Source organism: Ornithorhynchus anatinus, chromosome 4 (assembly GCF_004115215.2).
Source record: "Ornithorhynchus anatinus isolate Pmale09 chromosome 4, mOrnAna1.pri.v4, whole genome shotgun sequence".
Classification (NCBI taxonomy): domain Eukaryota; kingdom Metazoa; phylum Chordata; class Mammalia; order Monotremata; family Ornithorhynchidae; genus Ornithorhynchus; species Ornithorhynchus anatinus.
The window spans coordinates 7,299,902-7,317,902 of NC_041731.1; the positions used below are offsets into that span (position 1 = coordinate 7,299,902).

At 54.3% G+C, this 18,001-nt stretch overlaps 1 protein-coding gene across 1 annotated transcript in view; it reads right to left on the reverse strand.

Moving 5' to 3' along the window:
• Positions 1–18,001, reverse strand: part of ZC3H3 (zinc finger CCCH-type containing 3) — a 245,201-nt gene that overhangs the window by 15,845 nt on the left and 211,355 nt on the right. The window contains exons 10-11 of the mRNA XM_029063878.1: positions 5,824–6,008; positions 1,334–1,539 (exon numbers count right to left, since the gene is read on the reverse strand). Of these exons, the coding sequence (XP_028919711.1) occupies positions 1,334–1,539; positions 5,824–6,008 (391 nt within the window). The remainder of the gene's footprint in view (positions 1–1,333; positions 1,540–5,823; positions 6,009–18,001) is intronic.

Here is an 18,001-nt window from a genome sequence, read left to right on the forward strand (position 1 = left end):
CTTCCTGTTCCCTGGCAGTCATAGTTCCCAGTGAGGTCCAGGCAATACCCTTTCCATTTCACTTCAGAGAACTGGGAGAAATACTCTGCACTGTCCGCCCATGCTGCCTGGCGGTGCCAGGTTCCCACTCTGTCAAGCCCAGGGGAGGTGTTTTAGGGGCCGTGGAGCAGGAAAAGAGGGGGCAGACCAGAGCACAGTCACGACCGGTGAATGAGTAGAAATCAAAATTGTAGAAGCATTTCCCTGGGAAGCCAAGCTGTGTGAGGTTGTGCGCCAAGCCTTTTCACCAGGGTACGGCCCCTTGGCCACCTGCACACAGGAGGCGGCTGATGGGTCAGCCCGGACAAAGGCTGCCAGCCTTTGAGTTGGTCTCTTCCCCCCAAAACGCATTTTCCACGCAAGGAGGCCTGTCTGCACGTGCCAACCCCGTGGCTCCTCTGCACGCACCCATGCAAACACACTCATCTCTCCTTTCAACCTCCTGTGAGTCAGACGGTCAGCTGCAACTGGGACCAAGAGGGACGATGTGGTGACAAGGGGGAGTGTGCAGGGCTGGGGATTAGGATGCCCAAATTTAAGTCCTGGTTCCGAGTGATGTGATGTGTGGTCAGTCACTTTCCTTCTCTAGGGCTGTGGAGCCTTGACCGGGGGACCACCCCCTGTGGAAACTGGGCCTGGGGCTGACGATGGAAGATGTGTTCCTAGAAATGGAAGCGGTAGCGAGGGGGTCTCGGGAGCAGGATGGCTGTCAGGATGGCCGACAGGCCCAGAGACCAGGGGCTGTGAAATTGAGGAAGTCATCCGTCTCTCAGTAGGGGCCTGGTTAGATGGGACCGGGAGCCTACTGTCTTAACGTTACATAACTTGGCTTTCACCTCAGGAGACTCACTCTAATTGCAGCTCAAGTCACAGGCAAAACAAGTTTTACAGGATCCAACCTGATCCCTAATGGGCATTTGGCCCCCAAACAACATCAACATGGAATTCCACACACACAGTCTGTTCTGTGGGGCAGGCTGGGGGAACTGTGGGGAAGGAGTAAGGGATAGTGGGACAAGAATCTAGGCGAAGGAGGAAGGGCAAAGGGCAGTGTGAGGAGGGGGTGAAGGAGCAAGGAGGAAGGGGCAGGCTCACTCTGTGACCCCCCCTAGCTCAATCATTCCAAATGGTCCCCCAGCTCTCACAACAAAGGGCAGAGCACTCTCTACATCTCCCCATCCCTCTCATGCCCCATGGTGACACAGCTGAGAGCCCCTAGGCCTTTCTGGGCAATCCCTGGGGGGCGGGAGGGAGGGGAGGGCACGCGGAGTCGGGCCCTGCCTCCTTGAGGTACCTGTGTCCTCTCCCATCTGCTCTCCTTTGGCTCTGATGGGGGCCCTGCCCCGAGAGTTGACCGGGGACTGGAGGGAGATGAAAGATGGCAGCTTCTGGAGGGTGCTGGAGCCCGGGCCTTCCGAGTCAGTCTGAGACGGCTCTTTCTTGTCCGGGGAGGAGGGTCCCGGGGGGTCCTGGGCACAGCATGGAGGAGCTGGTTGCCTCCTGTAGGGAATAACGGGAAGAGGTAAGGGGAACTCTAGGGGTGGGAGGAGCAGGGGGCTCAGGGCGAACCCTTTGGGCAACACAGGCACACACCCATTGCGGGCAACCCAATTCAGTCAATAGCTTGTGCTGAGCCAGGAGAAATCTGGTTTGAGAAGCAGCGAGGTCTAACGGATAGAGCATGGGGCCGGTGGGTTCTAATTCCAGCTCTGCCACTCGTCTTCTGGGTGACCACAGGCAAGTCTTTGAACTTCTCTGTGCCTCAGTTACCTCATCTTTGTTTATTTTTGTTTTTATGGTATTTGTTAAGTGTTTATTATGTGCCAGGCACTGTTCTAAGCACTAGTGTGGATACAAGTAATCAGGTTGGACACAGTCCATGTCTCCAAGTGGGGCTCACAGTCTTAAACCCCATTTTACAGATGAGGCAACTGAAGTGACTTGTCCAAGTTCACAGAGCAGACAAGTGGTGAAGCTGGGATTAGAACCCAGGTTCTTCTGACTCCTTGGTCTGCGCTCTATCCGCCAGACCATGCTGCTTCTCCATCTTTAAAATGGGGATTAAAATGGGATTAATGGGGATTAAGACATGGACATGGACTGTGTCCTACCCGATGAGCCCAGAGCTTAGTACAGTGACTGACACAAAGTAAGTACCTAACACCTTTAACAAAAACAATGATGCCTCACTCACTCCCTGCAGACTTTCTCCGTGGGAATTTCTCCAGCCTGTCAATCATTTGGCACCCTCTCTGGAAGGTGGCCCCAACCGGGTCCAGCCTTTACTGGCCCCTTCTAAGAAGTCCCCCGGCTCCTCACTGGGTTCACCTTGACGAGGCAGGCCGACTCGGGGCTCAGCCGGAGGGTGCGGCTGGGTGGCCAAGAGCTGTCACCCTCGGCTGGCCAACCGGTTCCCGTGAAGCAATGAGGACTCTCGCCCACCTCACGGAGGTGGCCAGAAGTTTGGTGCAGGCTCAGCCATTAGAGTGTGGGGTGCCCCACTCCCTCCTTCCTCCCTTAGCTGTAAAATGGGGGACACACAATAGGACTAAGTGCTTGGGGTGGCCTAGGAGGCCCTGGAGAAATGGGGTGACAACATCACGGACAGCAGCAACGAAGTAGTCTCTTCCAGTAGTAGCAAAAGGGAATTTAGTGCCTTCCTCTCTGGTTCCCTCTACCTCTACTCTCTGCTCTCTTCCCACCAAAGGGACTCCTAGGCAGACCGGGTTCAGAAAGTTGGGGAAGGGAGCCAGGCTCCAGGCTCACGAGAAACCCAGGCAGGCGCATGAGCCTGCCGGAGATAGCCCGGTGGACAGAGCCTGGCCTGGGCCTAGCTCTGCCCCTTGCTGGCTCCCTTTCCTGCCCGGGCCACATTCCTACCTAAAAGAAGCAAGCAAGTGGCTATTCACACCTCGGGCTGGGGCTGGAGGTCATTCCAAGCCGATTCTGTCAGCCGTCAGCTGGGGTAACTAGGGCAGGCGGTGGGCGGACTGCCCTCTGTTACCGTACAAGGATGGAGCGGGCTTCCAAGGCTGCCCTCTAGGCCCCAGGAGAGAGAGGTGAGTGGCTGGTTCTCTCTTCAGGGCCCCAGGAGGTGGGTTGAAGAACGGAGGAAAGAAAGAGCCCCTCCTCAGGGGGACGGGTAGCACTGGAGAGGGGACAGTACCCCTAAAACCCAGAATCTCAAGGGAGCTCTGGCTTTCAATGTGGCCCATCCCCTACTCCTGGAAAGGCTGCCTCTAATTATCCTAGAGGCTTCTGCCATCTTGGAAGTGGAAGGAACTATCACGAGAAGCAGTGAGGCCTGGGAGTCAGAGGCCCCTGGATTCCAATCCTGGCTTTACCACTGCTGGGTGACCTTGATCGAGTCAGTTCACCTCACTGTGCCTCAATTACCTCATCTGTAAAGTGGAAATTAAAGCCGTGAGCCCCGTACATGACATGGACTGTGTCCAAACTCATTACCTTGTATCTACACCAGCACTTGAAACAGCACCTGGCATATAGTTAGTGTTTAACAAATATAGTGGAAAAAAAAAACTTAAAAAGGAGGCCTTTTATCTTGTCTTCCCAGTCAGAAAGCTCCTTCTACGGGGTAGCCCATGAAGCCACCTTCTACACAAGAGGGGCTCTGTCACCCCACGGACTCTCACACTGGTGAGCACGCCTGGGCTTTAAGTAAGCCCCACTGAAGGCAGGGGAGGAAGGACAGTGGAAATAGTAGTAGTATTTACTGAACACCCAGTTGATGAGGTTCAATGTATCAGGTGCTTGGGAAGCACAGGAAAACCAAGTGACACATTCCCCTGCTCTCAGGGAGCTCACGCTCTAACGGGAGAAACAAAGATATTTAAACTACAGTCAGAATAAACCTCCAGAGGGCTAAGTCACTCTGCTTCCTGCGTCCAAGGTGGTTGGAAGGGGGTCACTGTGGGACTGATGGAAAGAAGCCCCTGGATCCCAGCTCACTGTGCTTTAAGTTCCCTTCCCTGCAAGTCTAGGGCTTGAACAACTCCCCGTTCATCGTGGGGGCTCCTGCCCCAGATGCACAGTGACATCTCTCCTCCTCCTCCCGGGCACCCCCGGCCTAAGTTGCACTTCCCAAGAAGAGAGACTGAATTTCTCCCCAAGGGATTTCCTGGAGTTGCCAAAACATCCCGAACGGGCAGCAGAAGCATCAATAAAAGCAAGAAATCCTCCGCTCAGATGACGGCTATAAATGCTCCTGGTGGGTTCGGGTGACAAGCTGCTGACACTGATGGATATGGCGGGGCTGCCAGCCGGCCGATCCCCAGAGCTCGGCCCTGTGGCTTCCAGCGGGGGGGGGGGGGGGGGGGGGCGGCCTGGCAACTGGCAATCGGATATGGGGATTTCCCTCGCAGGCCCCAGGCTGAAGTGCACTGAGGGAGGAGGAGCCTGGAGCCAGCACAGGAGGCCGGGCTGGGGAGCTAGAAGCAGAGACCCCGAGGAGGAGGAGCTAAGGGAACTGATATTTCTTCATGGGAGGGCAGGGGGAGGACCCAGTTCTGCTTCTACCCTCCGGCCCTCGGCTGGGCCAGGAGAGGGCATATGGAGGAACTGAAGTCCCGAGAGGGGTTGAGATGGGCCCAGGGTCAGAGAAGGGAACCCAGGAGTTCCTCCCTTTTCCTCCCTCCAAACTGGGCTGTCACTGCAGGGGCTGGCTCTTGGCAGAGTCCCTCAGTGACAGGAGCGCCTTGTCCTCAATAGGCCCAATTCCCAGCACCTGGACACCTCGTTGGGGGTCTGACTCCCCAAGGGTTAATGGCTCTCCCCCCGCCCCCCACCGGGGGCCACCAGGACATGAGCTTTGAGCTGCAGTGCGGAATGACTCCAACTGGGTAATCAACTGTCCCAAGGGGGACAGAGACCTGACTGTGGGGAGCCCCCAGGGCCCATTTTTGTGCCGAGTCCCCCTGAGGCAATTAACCAGGATGCGCCTTTCCGGCAGAGGCGTCCAGCTGGTCCGATCCTCTCTCCATCTCCCCCCCCTCGCCCCTCGTTCTTCCGGCCGAGCCCTAGGTCCCGTGTTACGGCAGAGCGGGGAACCTCGGTCACGCTTGCCCCGGGGGAGCCAGGTTCAAGTCAGGTGCCTGGGCAGGAGGAAGAGGGGTCCAGCTAGCTCCCTGGCCATGGGAAAGGGAAGCGCGGGACTGTGATCTGAGACGGAGAAGGGTCTTAGAACGTGTTTATTGTTACCAGTCGAGGAGTCATGGGGGAGAGACAATGCAAATTCCCTAGGGCCGGGGTCAGCCTCCTCTGACCGGTGGGCCAGACGATGGTTCGCTAAACCAGGCTGGCCTGACAGCTATTGCTGTCCCAAGCCCGGTGTCAACTACCACACTGTTCTTTCCACCACTTTCGTTGGTCACCCCCCAGGCCTGAACTCTGCACTGCTGCTCACGAGCCCCGCAGAACCGCCCTCGGAGTCGGGGAGGGAGGGGAGCAGGGACACGGTATGGGGTTTGGGCGAACTTCTGCAAGGAAGTTCGTCCTCGGGTCTAACCTAAAGCCCCGCTGCTGCGATTTCCACCCAGTTCCTCAGGACCAGGCCTCAGCGGAGACAGAGAAGGTCTGAGACCTAGAGAGAGGCGGTTGTCAGGGCTCGCTGACAACTCTGCGGGCTGCCCCATCTTGCCAGAAAGCAGCAAACTGGGAGGTTGGTGAAGTTGAGTACCCGCTTTCCTCCTCTCTTCCCATGCTCTTCCAGCCACCCCCACATCGAGCCTGCCCAGAATTCTGGGGTCCCCATCGCAGCCCCCTTACTCTGCTCCGTCGCTCTCGCCTCTCCTCCACGGGGCTGGCGAGACGCTTGGGTCCAGGGGGTCCGTGGGGCTGGACTGCTGGCTCTGGCGCTTCCTCTGGCGGTGCAGGAGCTTGCATTTGCCACCTCTTGGGCAGCTGCCCTTCTTGGCAAAGTCTGGACACAACAGGGTGTGCTTCTTCTTGCACTGAGGGCACAGAAAGGTTGCAGGCAATTAGGGTGATGCAGAGCTCTCACAGGCTTCAGAAGATGGGGAATCTTAGCTCTGCCCCAGCAGATCCAACTCCTCGGTCCTTTCCCCCTCTTTGGGAACGCAAATTTTTAGAGCGAGAAGCTACGGTCCCCTACCAACCCACCTCCCTCTAATTCCACCCATCCCGGCCCTCCCACTCACATTGAGAAACCTCCCTCCCGATCTCCTTCATCTTATCAGTGCCCGCCTTCACCCGGGCCTTATTTCTGGCTTTGCCCAGGGTTTGGAACACCCTTCTTCTCTCAGGATCTTTTTGGCCACTCCTCCAGGAAGACTTCTCTAACCACATGGGGCTCACAGTCTTACTTCCCATTTTACAGAAGAGGTAACTGAGGCACAGAGAAGTTAAATGACTTACCCAAGCGGACAAGCAGACAAGTGGCCGAGCCGGGACTAGAACCCAGGTCCTTCTGACTTCCGAGTCCACGCTCTAATCACTAGGCCATGCTGTTTCTCTATTTTGATGTCTGTCTCCCCCTTTAGACTGCAAGCCCTTTGTTGGCAGGGATCGCCTTTACCAACTCCGTCATACTGTACTTTCCCCAGCACTTAGTACGGTGTTCTGAACAGGGTAAGCACTGAATAAATCCCACAGATTGATCGATCCATTCATCCAGACAGGGACAGAAACCATAATAACAGAGGGTGCTGGAGGGTTGGCGAGTGGGTGGCGTGAATTCGGAAAGACCTGCCGGAGGAGGTTGCTCCAAATGGCAGAGACTAAAGTAGGAGGGCGAGTGTTGGCATACGGGTCAGCGACAGTGCAGGAGATGTGCGGGCTGCGACCCAGAGGAGGGAGGGGGAGCAGAAGAGAGTTGGTGCCGGAGGACTGGAGAAACTCCTAACTCAAAGAAGTTCCAGAACAGATGTCCACAGTTTTTCCCGGGGCTAGGGGCCTCAAACCCTGTGGCGGTAAGTAGAGGGAGGAGGAAGGGAGTGGAGGTGCAAGACTGTGAGGTCAAGCGTCAGCTGAGCCCAGGGCGAGGACAGAAGACCTGGTGAGACCTTTCCCACTCTTGCCTCCCACCTTCCTCATCAGTCCTCCCCATCCTGCCGTGATACCTGCCGGGAGGGGATGGGATCCGGCCGGAACATCTGGAAACCTGGAAACGGGACAGAGGTCCACAGTCCACAGAGGGGTTCCCGCTCCCCCTTCCCACAGACTGGCCTCACAGCAGCTTAGCTGAGAGAGGGGGAGGACAAGGGGAGGGCAGAGAGGGAAGCAGAGCTCCTGGAAGTCCGGAACCAGTAGCTTCCTCGGGGCTCTAGAGAGCGGTCACATCTAGCTTGGGGCAGAGGGCGTGGAGCCGTAGGCTCCCTCTGATCTTTCTGGATTCGTACACCCACTTGCTTGCACAGGTCAAGCCCAGCTCTCCTGGCAGCCGAACGGTTGTGTAACTTGGCTGGCTGGCTGGAGAGCTGGCCCGTGGGCCGGGCAGCGGTCAGCGAGGCTGGAGCTGGGCTTCCCTGAGTGTGAAGTGTCCTCCTGGGGCTGTTTAATGGGGTGTCAGCTTAGCGACCTGATTAGGCTTGTGTAAATGCCACACTGGAGAAGTCTCCCTCCGGCCACTCATTCGAACGGCGGGCTCCGCTGATGGCCTCTCGGGGACAGGATCAAAGAGCCGGCGTCCAGGCCGCCAGCCACTTCAAGGGGAACTGGTTGTGGGGCCTGGACGGAGCTCACCAGAAACGCCGTCCAACAGCCCCTTCTCATTAGGGTTGCACTTGGCCCTCGTGACGGGGCTGGGGGCGGGAGCTAGAAACGTCCACCCATCCGCCCGGCCCTCCTCCAATTCAGAAATAGAGGGGAAAGTGGGGCCAGCCGGTCCAGGTCGTCTCTGCCCCAGGGACCCCACGGGAGGCTGGCACTTGTGGCTTCGGCTTTCTGGAAGCAGCTGGGAGAGGGGACGGGCCAGTCCTGGCCAAGGGGTTTGACAAGAAGGTCAGAGACCAGAGTTTCTGGAGAGTTGAATCCTGGCCTGGAAGGCCCCAGGGAGACGGAGGGAGGGAGAGGTCATTCCTCCTGTCCTGCTGACCAGCCAACATGTCCTCAACTGAGGCTGGGGGCCTGTCGACACCCCCACTCTCATTTCCTCGAGCACTCACAGGAAGGGGAGTTTAGAGAAGAGGAAGAGAAGGATGACGAGGAGGAAGAGCAGCCAGTCTGGTCTGGCAAACAAACAGGACCCGGAAAAAAAGGAGCCCATTTTCCTCTTGCCGGAGCTGGATGCAGGCGCAAGGGAGAGGAAGCAGAAGCGAGAAGCAGCATGGCTTAGTGGAGAGAGCGCGGGCTTGGGGGTCAGTGGTCGTGGGTTCTAATCCTGCCTCCGCCACTCGTCGGCCGTGTGACTTTGGGCAAGCCACTTCACTTCTCTGTGCCTCGGTTACCTCATCTGTAAAATGGGGATTAAGACTGTGAACCCCACAGGGGACAACCTGATAACCCTGAATCTACCCCAGCGCTTGAAACAGTGCTTGGCACATAGTAAGTGCTTAACAAATACCATCATTATTATTAGAGGAAGAGAAAGAGACACTCAACTGCCCAAGGGCCAAAACCATCAAAAAGCAGTTTGGGCTGAGCCCTTATATTTCCCCAAGGGCTTCCTGCTAGCTGATGGAGAGGCTACTCAGCCCTGGCCAGAAATCAATCAATCAATCAATCAATCAATCAATCAGTTGTATTTATTAAGCATTTAGTGTGTGCAGAGCACTGTACTAAGTGCTTTGGAGAGCTCAATATAACAGGGTTGGCAGTCACGTTCCCTGCCCACAACCAGATTACAGTCTAGACAGAAGGAGTGAGGGAGTGGTTGGTTTCTGATCCTAATGTTCCAGGGCCCCACACTAAGGACCCTAACCCATACCCACTCTGCGCCCCTCCCATCCCTAGGACACATGGGATAAAATTTCCTGGGAAAAATACAGCAACCAGGAAAAACTGAAGGGACTTCAGTCCATAAAAGCAGAACAGAAACTACTTCCCACTAATTTGCTCCCCAATTGCGAGTCAGAGGGTCAGGAAGGTATCTAAACTTTTCTCTACAAAGAAAATCCTCAACTCAGCCTTGCCAACCATTTCCCCAGTTATTCATATATCTTCTAAATCTCCAGCACCTCCAGGAAGACTTCCCAGATTAACCCCACCTGTCTCTGATAACTGTTAACTCATTAGTACCTTTGTAAAAGAATGGGGAGTGTGTGTGTGTGTGTGTGTGTGTGTGTGTGTCTGCTTGGCCACATCTGGCTGCTTCTATTCTATAGTAATTGTGGTATTTGTGAAGTGCTATGTGCCAGGCACTGTACTAAGCGCTGGGGTGGATACAAGCCAATCGGGTTGGACACAGTCCTTGTCCCATGTGGGGCTCACAGTCTCAATCCCCATTTTACAGATGAGGTAACTGAGGCACAGAGAAGTGAAGTGACTTGCCCACAGTCACACAGCAGACAGGTGGCAATCGGGATTAGAACCCATGACTCCCACGTCGGTGCTCTATCCACCACACCAAGCTGCTTCTCATACGCCTATCATACAGCATGAACCTCCCACTGGCCTGTCAGCCCTTTGACCACTGAGACTGTCTTTTCTCCCACCAACCTTCCCAAACAGCATCCAGTACAGACAAGGCTCTGGCCACCATGGGAACTGCGGACAGTCTTGGGGCAGATGGCAGGGCCAGAATTTAGGGACGTCCTCGGGGCGCCGTTGTGGGCAGGCCTCTCGGCGAGGGCGCCCTGGAGGGCTGTGGTCTGGGCGTCCCTTTGGGGCTCCCGGCCCTGCCGGCTCTCTGCCGGTCTTTCCGTCTGGCTTTAGGGAGCCGATGAGACCGCCGCAGGTGGCTGCTTCCCCCCAAGTTTCTGCAGTCACGGAGCCCAGCTGACAGGGGTGGCGGGGCTGGGCTCTGAGCCACAACTCCCGGGGGGCTATTTTTATTTAAGTGAAGGCTGGGGAATGCCTCTTGTCCCCCAACCCGGCCCAAGCCCTCCCCCTCTCTTGCAAGGGGCCAGCTGACATCACAGCGCACATGGTCCAGGGGAGGGGAAGCTCTGGCTTGGGGACGCATTGTTCCTGGCTCTAGGACTGGCTGGCATTTCTGAACTGCTGCCCCTCTTTTCTGCTTGCTGGCCAGCCCAGAGGCCTTTTGGGAACAGCTCCGGCCCCTGGAGCCTGGCAGATGACTCAGAGCTGTTCCACACTGCCCTTGCGTCCCTGCCCCTCCGCCTCGGGCTGCCTCAACCCTACCCCCTACCTCCGCATCACCGTCAAGTCCCCAAACTTCCAGCAGGACTCAAGGCAGAGGGGGACATCTTGGCTTCCTGAGAGGCAGCACGTCATTCTGGAGAGCGAGTGAGTGGCACGCAGGGAATTCTAAGGCCCTGGGCCAGGATCAGCTGGGCCAATGAATCGGACAAACTGCAGGAGCAGCGGCAGCAGCAACCTGCAGAGCCCTGGGAGCAATGGGTGGGCGGGGGGAAAGTCCAGTCCAAACAGACCCCCAGCACCTGTTGGCTCTGCAGACAGGGACAGTGGACAGGCAGAGCGGGAGGGGTGGGATGGGGAGGGAAGGGTGTGGGGTAAACCCCTCCCCTGTCCACAACCCCCCTTCTTTTCTAGGAAGGGTAGCCTAGCTGCCCTCCAATGTATTAAACCTGGCTCGGGCCCGGGCTGGGGCGGGGGGGGTAGACCGGTCAGGTTACTGGAAACCTGCTGGCCACCCCACTGGGGTCAGATGAGGCAAGCAGCAGCCCTGGGCTCCAGGGGGACGAGCTGGAGACCTCATTCCCTGGTCACCGGATCCCTTCCACCTGTCGTGGCTGCTAATTATACTGCGGCGGCCCACTGCCAGCTAGCAGGTTGCACCATAAAAAGGAGAAGCAGAGTTATGTGAGTCTTAAAAAGAGAGCGAAAACCTTGCTGTCCTAAAGGTAGCCAGAGATGAGAAAAGATACCCATAAATCTGTTAAGCGGGAGTCAGATGTCCCAGGTCTCGCTGAGAGTCCAGCCCCGGGGCGCTGAGGGGAGAGGGTTGTGGGGAGGCTATGAGGAGGAAGGAAGGGGTTTGGTCACCACTACCAGGGTTCACCCTTCCCGGGCCCTGAGATGTACTGGCCATTCTCTATTTTAATGGGAGCCCAGGGGAAGAGACTTCTCGAGTCAGGCACAGCACTTGCCCTATACTGGAGCTGATACCTTTCTCTGCAGGCAGCCCTGGAGGTCGGGGAGGGATGGGCTTCTACCTTCAGGTACAGCACAAGGGGTCTGCTGGCTCTTTCCCATCTTTACTGAAGACCCGACCGGAGAAATGGCTTAATTTGCCATGAGCAGGAGGGATGGCATGTAGACATCACCAAGAATGCCACTCCTCCTTGGATTGCAACACATGGGTCAGAGGAAGTGAGTCCAGATCTGAGCTGGGCTTTTCACTGTTTGAGGCTTTTTAGAGATGGGAGGGATGCCAGACCCAAGCAAAAATCCCTGGGTGCCCACAGGGACCACGACCCTCAGCCGTCCAGTCGACCACATGAATGCAATGAATTGTGCACGGCCAACCCACTCCCGTTTCCCCCAGCTGTGAAGTTGGCCCCAGGTGGCACGTCGTGGCACTGAAGAATACCGACAACCATACACACGTGATGTTGCACGTCCTACCTCAGGCCCCACAGCGTAACCTAATATCACACTGAACACTTGGCAGAAGTCCATTCCAACCCAGGTTGCTTCAATGGGGGATCCCTGACCTCTCACCACCCTTGCTCCAGAGACTTTGAGTGTCTATTATTATTAATAATAATAATGATTACTTCTATTATCACAATAATGATGATGATACTAATAATAATGGCATTTCTTAAGTGCTTACTCTGTCCCAAGCACATAGGGCTGGAGTGGATACAAGATGATTAGGTTAGACGCAGCCCCTGTCCCACATGGGGAACACGATCTACGGTGGAAAGAGAACAGATTTTGAATAGATGAGGAAATGGAGGCCCAGAGAAGTTAGGTGACTTGCCCAAGGTCACACGGCAGGCAAGTGGTGGAGCCAGAACCCAGGTCTCCTGACTCCCAATCCTGAGGTCTCTCCACTTGCCCACGCTGCTTCATGGGCCCCGCTTCCGAGCCACGGAACTCGGTGGCAGGAGCAGAGGCAGATGGAAGCTGTGTGCTTAAAGTGAAAATACTAGACATAAAAGCATTCGATGTCCTATCCGAACCAGATCAGCGGCGACCCGGACGGTCCAGTATAAGACTGGACAGATGGCTACCCTAGCCAGGCCTGGTTCAGTATGGACTGGCCACAGTCATGTCAATCCTGGGGCAGTACAAGGAGGGAGAAGATGGAAGGAGGGAAGGAAAGATACAAGGCTGCATTCAGGGAGTTCCAATCCACCATCCTCCACCGAGGCCCAGTCCTAGGAAAGACACTTGGACAGAGCGAAGAGAAGTCTCTCCTGTGGCAGCCCCACCCCATCTCCTCCTCCTCCTCTCACTCCTTCCCTGGAAGTTATGGCACGGAGGGCAAAGGAAGCATTCTAGGGACCCAGTAAAATACATAGTTTTTCGGTTAATGCTTCCTCTCAGCTGAAAACTGGGAGTCCCTGACTGAGGACAGACAGGCCTAGTGCACTGCCATCAAGGGAGTGGCTCTCTGAGCAAAAACTTGCCATGAAATGAGAGACAAGAAGGCAAGAGAGGAAAGGGCGACGGGTATTGCCAACTTTAAGCAGAACAAGGGACCGATTTGGACGCCTAATGTGGCCAGTACTGTGGATACCGCCTTGGCCTTTTAAGCCAAGCACACACTCGTAGGTGAACTTCACTGTTGGCGGTCTCTTTTTTGAATATGAAGGATGACTGTCCGCAGGGCTGGTGGGACGGGTGATCCAAATGGCTGAGCCAGAGGCCTTGGGGTCCCATCGGGACGATATGAGGGCACTAGCAGGTAGGGCTGCCAATCCCTGGAACCAAGAGGCAAGGTGGACGTGGGTTTGATGAGACCCCGCATCCCCCAGTCCATGTGCATGGGCACAGTCTGGGTCTGGGGGAAGACCAGGGTGGGTGGGTGGGGGCGGGGGATGTAGAGGGCCTGCATTCTGAAGATGCTCCGAATTGACAGCTAGTAAATAGCTTTTTTTGATGGCTGTTTTATAATTGGGTGCAGATGGAGGCAGCCTTAAAAATTCTAGCTCCCCGTCGTTAAAACCTGGAAGACAGTACATCTGAACATCTTTCAATCTGTGGAATAATAATGGGGAAATTTATACAACACATGGAACATTGTTTGTGCCTTCCTAGCTTCAGCTGTGAAAAGCAAAAGCACATTTTCCTCTGCTCTTCCCTCCTGGCTGGTGAAGAGATGGGCTGAGAGAGTTTAAAGGCTCCCCCGCTCAAAGAATCCCACCTTCTGGAACCCGAGCCCCCGGCTAGCACCGACAACAGAATAATTACTTCCTTTATTTACAGCCACATGGCTTCCCTCTTCTCTAACTGTTCTCCAGTCCCAAGGACGCGGGCTCGGCAAGGTGCGCTCCCTGCTTAATATGGACAGTGTGTTTTATGGGGCCATCCCCGATCCCCTTTTGTTAAAAGCAACTGATTACCCCCTCTCCCGGGATACTGGTTTCGACCCACCTCGGGGTGGAAGAGAGAAGGAGCAGACAAGGGGTCTGCAGGAATTTCTTCGGCCCGGCCAGAAAAAGAGGCGGAGGACAAGGGCGGTCTCAACCGTCCAAGGTGATGAAGGAGTGGTCTTCTCAGGAGGCAGGGCAAGGAGCAGCCACTCATTCCATAGACCCTCTGATTCACAGTTGGAGGCGAGGTCAAATGGAATGGGAGCAGAAGAAAACACTCGGGAAAAATCGCTTCCAGTCTTTGCATATTGAATCACTCCGATCTTCAGCAACGTTTGTGTTCAGAAAGTGGAAAGAATAGAAGAGCGGGAGCCAGGACTCCCGTCACTTTCATTTGCCTGTTGGGTGACTGCAAACTCACTACACTTGCCTGTGCCTCAGTTTCCATATCTGTGAAATGGGGATTAAAAACTCTATCTCCTTCTCCCTTAGACTGTGGGACTGGAACTGTGTCAAATCTGATGGGACTGTATCTATCCCAGTGCAAAATGATAATTGTGGCATTTGCTAGGCACTCACTATGCGCCAGGCACTGTACTAAGTGTTGGGGTGGATACAAGTAAATCGGGGTGAACACATTTCCTGTCCCATCATGGGGTTCACAGTTTTAATACCTGTTTTACAATCAAGGTAACTGAGGCCCAGAGAGGTGAAATGACTTGCCGAAGGTCACACAGCAGACAAGTAGCAGAGCTGGGATTAGAACCCAGACCCTTTTTGACTCGCAGGTCCATGGTCTATCCACTATGCCGCGCTGCTTCTCCTAGCACAGCGCTTGGCATGTAATATTTAACAAACACAATTATAAGCACTATTGATTACGTAGTTCATGACATTATAATTACTTGATTTTTAAACGTATCTATTGTCTGTCTTGCCCCTACAGCAAGAGTGGCAGCACTTTGTGGGCTGGAAATGTACCTCCTGAATCTGGGAATCAGAGGACCTGGGTTCTAATCTCAGCTCTGCCACTTGCCTTCTGTGTGACCTTGGGCAAGTCATTTAATTTCTCTGTTCCTCAGTTTCCTCATCTGTAATATGGAGACTCGATACCTATTCTCCCTTCTACTTAGACTGTGAGCCCCATGTGTGTCGGACTCCGGTGTCAAACCGGATTAATTTACATCTACCCCAATGCTTAGAAGAGGGCTTTACACAGAGCGAGCACTTAACAGACACTAATTTTTTCCCTGATATCTAGTACAGTACATTGCACCCAGTCGTGCTCAATAAATACTGTCATCACCACAATTACTTCTAATAATAATGATGGCATTTGTTAAGCACTTCCTACGTGCCAAGCACTGTTCTAAGCGCTGGGGTAGAGACAAGGTTCTCAGGTTGTCCCACGTGGGGCTAACAGTCTTAATCCCCATTTTGCAGATGAGGTAACTGAGGCACAGAGAAGTTAAGTGACTGGTCCAGAGTCAAACAGCTGACAAGTGGCAGAGGCGGGATTAGAACCCACAACCTCGGACTTCCAATGCCGTGCTCTTTCCACTAAGCCACGTATTATTACTATTACTACTGAAGCTCCTGAGGAGAAGCAGCCAGTGAAAGAAGGAAATGGGCCCCAGCCTGGCCAGGCCGGTTTGGGTCAGCTGGCCTTGATCAATCTGCAGGGAACAAACAATTGGGCACCGGGTTCTCTCCTGGAAAGCAGGGTCCGGGGGGCTTTTCTCCTCCTCCCCCTTCCCCTTCTTCCCCCACCACTATCCATCAGGCATTTCTCTGCTAGGCTCTGGTTCAGTGCTGGACCTGGGGCTTAGTTGGAAAAGCCTATCCTCGCCTGTCAGAAGCTTCCCACAGCGCCCGGTCTAGAATCCCAAACTGACACGTCAGGGGCCAGGCCGCCCAGAAGTCTAGGACTGGAGGGTTAAGAAGTTGATAGCCTTTAAAAAAGAACAGCCCCACGGCCACGGATTTCTTTCTTCTCTTTAAAGAATTCACTTACTAATCAGTTTGTTGACTGAGGATATCTGCTTCACATTACAGAAGAAACAAATTAAGCAAGCTAATATAGCACCCGGAAAACATCTGTTAAACAAAGCCAAAATTAAAGATAAACAAAATTAAGCTCCCTTTGTGGTTGATTTTCATACAGCTGCACTGGACTATAAAAGAGCCATCAAAGGAAGTGCTATCCATCAGTTAATTCTGAATGGCTGGAGCACACCAGGCCCAATCCACCAATGGCATCGTGCTTCTTAGATGAAGAAGAAGGAGGAGGAGGAGGAGAAGGAGGGAAAAAAACAACTCTGCTCAACTTCCTAGCCTGATAAGGGCAGAAGAATTAAACTTGGCATTGGCATCCCCAGGAGGCGCCATCTGTGGCCCACAAAATGCCCCGGGGGCCACAAGAGGTGATAGAAGTAGCTGCTGCTATTGCCATATTTGAGTTAGGTCCCTGTTGCCCTCTTTTGCCCCTGGGGCGGAGGTCTACTCCAATAACTCCTTCCCCTGATAGACAAGAAGTTCTTCCTTAGATTTAACTCAACTCTTTCACAGTGAACTAAATCCTCTTCCTCATGTTCACTCTATATCATGCCAAGCTGGGATTCCCTGACCTCGATCAGTCTTTTTTTAGTCCAGATCTGGGCGGCTCAGCCCCAACCACCCTAATCTTTGTTTCTCCCTGTCTGTGCTTCAAATTGGTCAAGGATGCTTCGAATTCTACGCCATCCAGGCAGGTGCTAATGACCGCACCCAACCGGGTGTCATTGGGAAATTTAAAACCGCATGCCTTCGACCTCCCGATCCATCCAAGTGGCCCATAAAGGACAGGGAATCAGGTCCAGGACTGGCTCCTGGTGAGACATTATTTGACAACACCACGTCCGTGTCGGTGCGACTCTCGGGCCTGCCGAGCACTGGACCACCCTCTCTGTTTGCTGATGGACCAGAGAAGGAAATCATACTGGTAATAATAATTAATGATAATTATGGTACTTGTTAAGTGCTTACTATATGCCGAGCACTGTCCTAAGCACAGAGGTCGATACAAGTTAATCAGGTTGGACACTGTCCCTGTTCCATGTGGGGTTCACAATCTTAATTCCTACTTTATAGATGAGGTAACTGAGGCCCAGAGAAGTTAGGTGACTTGCCCGAGGTCACTTACCAGACATGTGGACGAACCGGGATTAGAATCCAGTACCTTCTGACACCCAGGCCCGTGCTCTATCCACTAGGCTACACTGCTTCATTGGTCTGATGCGACCCGCTCTGCACAGAGTCCCAGGGGATGCTTCCTGGCAACACCAGCTTTTCCAAGTGCTTGCCAACTGATGATCTGTTCTGGTAGGTTCTCTGGTAATGGAAGTTAAGACGCCGGTCTGCCGTTGGTCCCCACCTTCGACCCATCTGTAAAGCTGGATTCTCCCTCCGCCCTTTTCCAACCTCCAGGGACCAGCCTTGACATCAGTGAATTCTCAGAAACAACTTTCGGAAATAACATCGATCCCTTTCTTAATACCCTTAGAATGCATGTAATCTGGTCCTGCTGTTTTGGACACATCCAGCTTTCGATGGTCCCTCCACTTCCCACCCTCTCGTGACAGGTGGCACCTTGCCCTGGTTTCCTGATCTCAGCTGGACTTTTTTCAGAAAGACAGAGGTCTGTAACAATAAAACAGTGCGCGAAAAGCTTCGGCCATTTGAACTGCAGGCGATTCGGGAGACATGGCTTCCGCCCACTTTAGGCAACAACTGTGGCGTTTGTTACGTGCTTAACTTTGTGTCATGCACGGATCTAGCGCTGGGGCAGAAACAAGATCATTTAGGCGTGAATGTCCTGTTTCAGTTGAGAGTTTAGAATCTCCCCCGGGGCAGGAGGGGACAATGAGCGGAGGTCTCTCCCGCTCCAAGCGGACAGGTGCCAGAATCCTCTGGAAAGTCACCGGACTCGGGCTTGCAGGCGGTCCTGATATATTGCTGCCTTTTGATTTCCAAGAAAATGCTCCAAGAGTATTAAAAGGAGGGTGAGGTCAGGCCTCGCCTTCAGTTTACTAGTCACCCGGGACAGATTTGTACAAGGAGCTCTCATTTTAAACCCGTCCGTCTCGATCGTGACTCTTCTTGTTGGGGTGATGGAGAGCGATTTTGGCCGGCACTCCACTTCATCGCTTCTTATCCCACCCGGACTCTCCCTATCGAGCAGGCTTCTCTGGGAAAGCACTGTTCCCCTGAGCTTTCACGTTCAACTCCGAGCTTGGTCTTCTGGCAACACAGCCTAGTGGAAAGAGCAGAGGCCTGGGAGTCTGAGGACCTGGGGTCTATTCCTGGCTCTGCCACTTGGC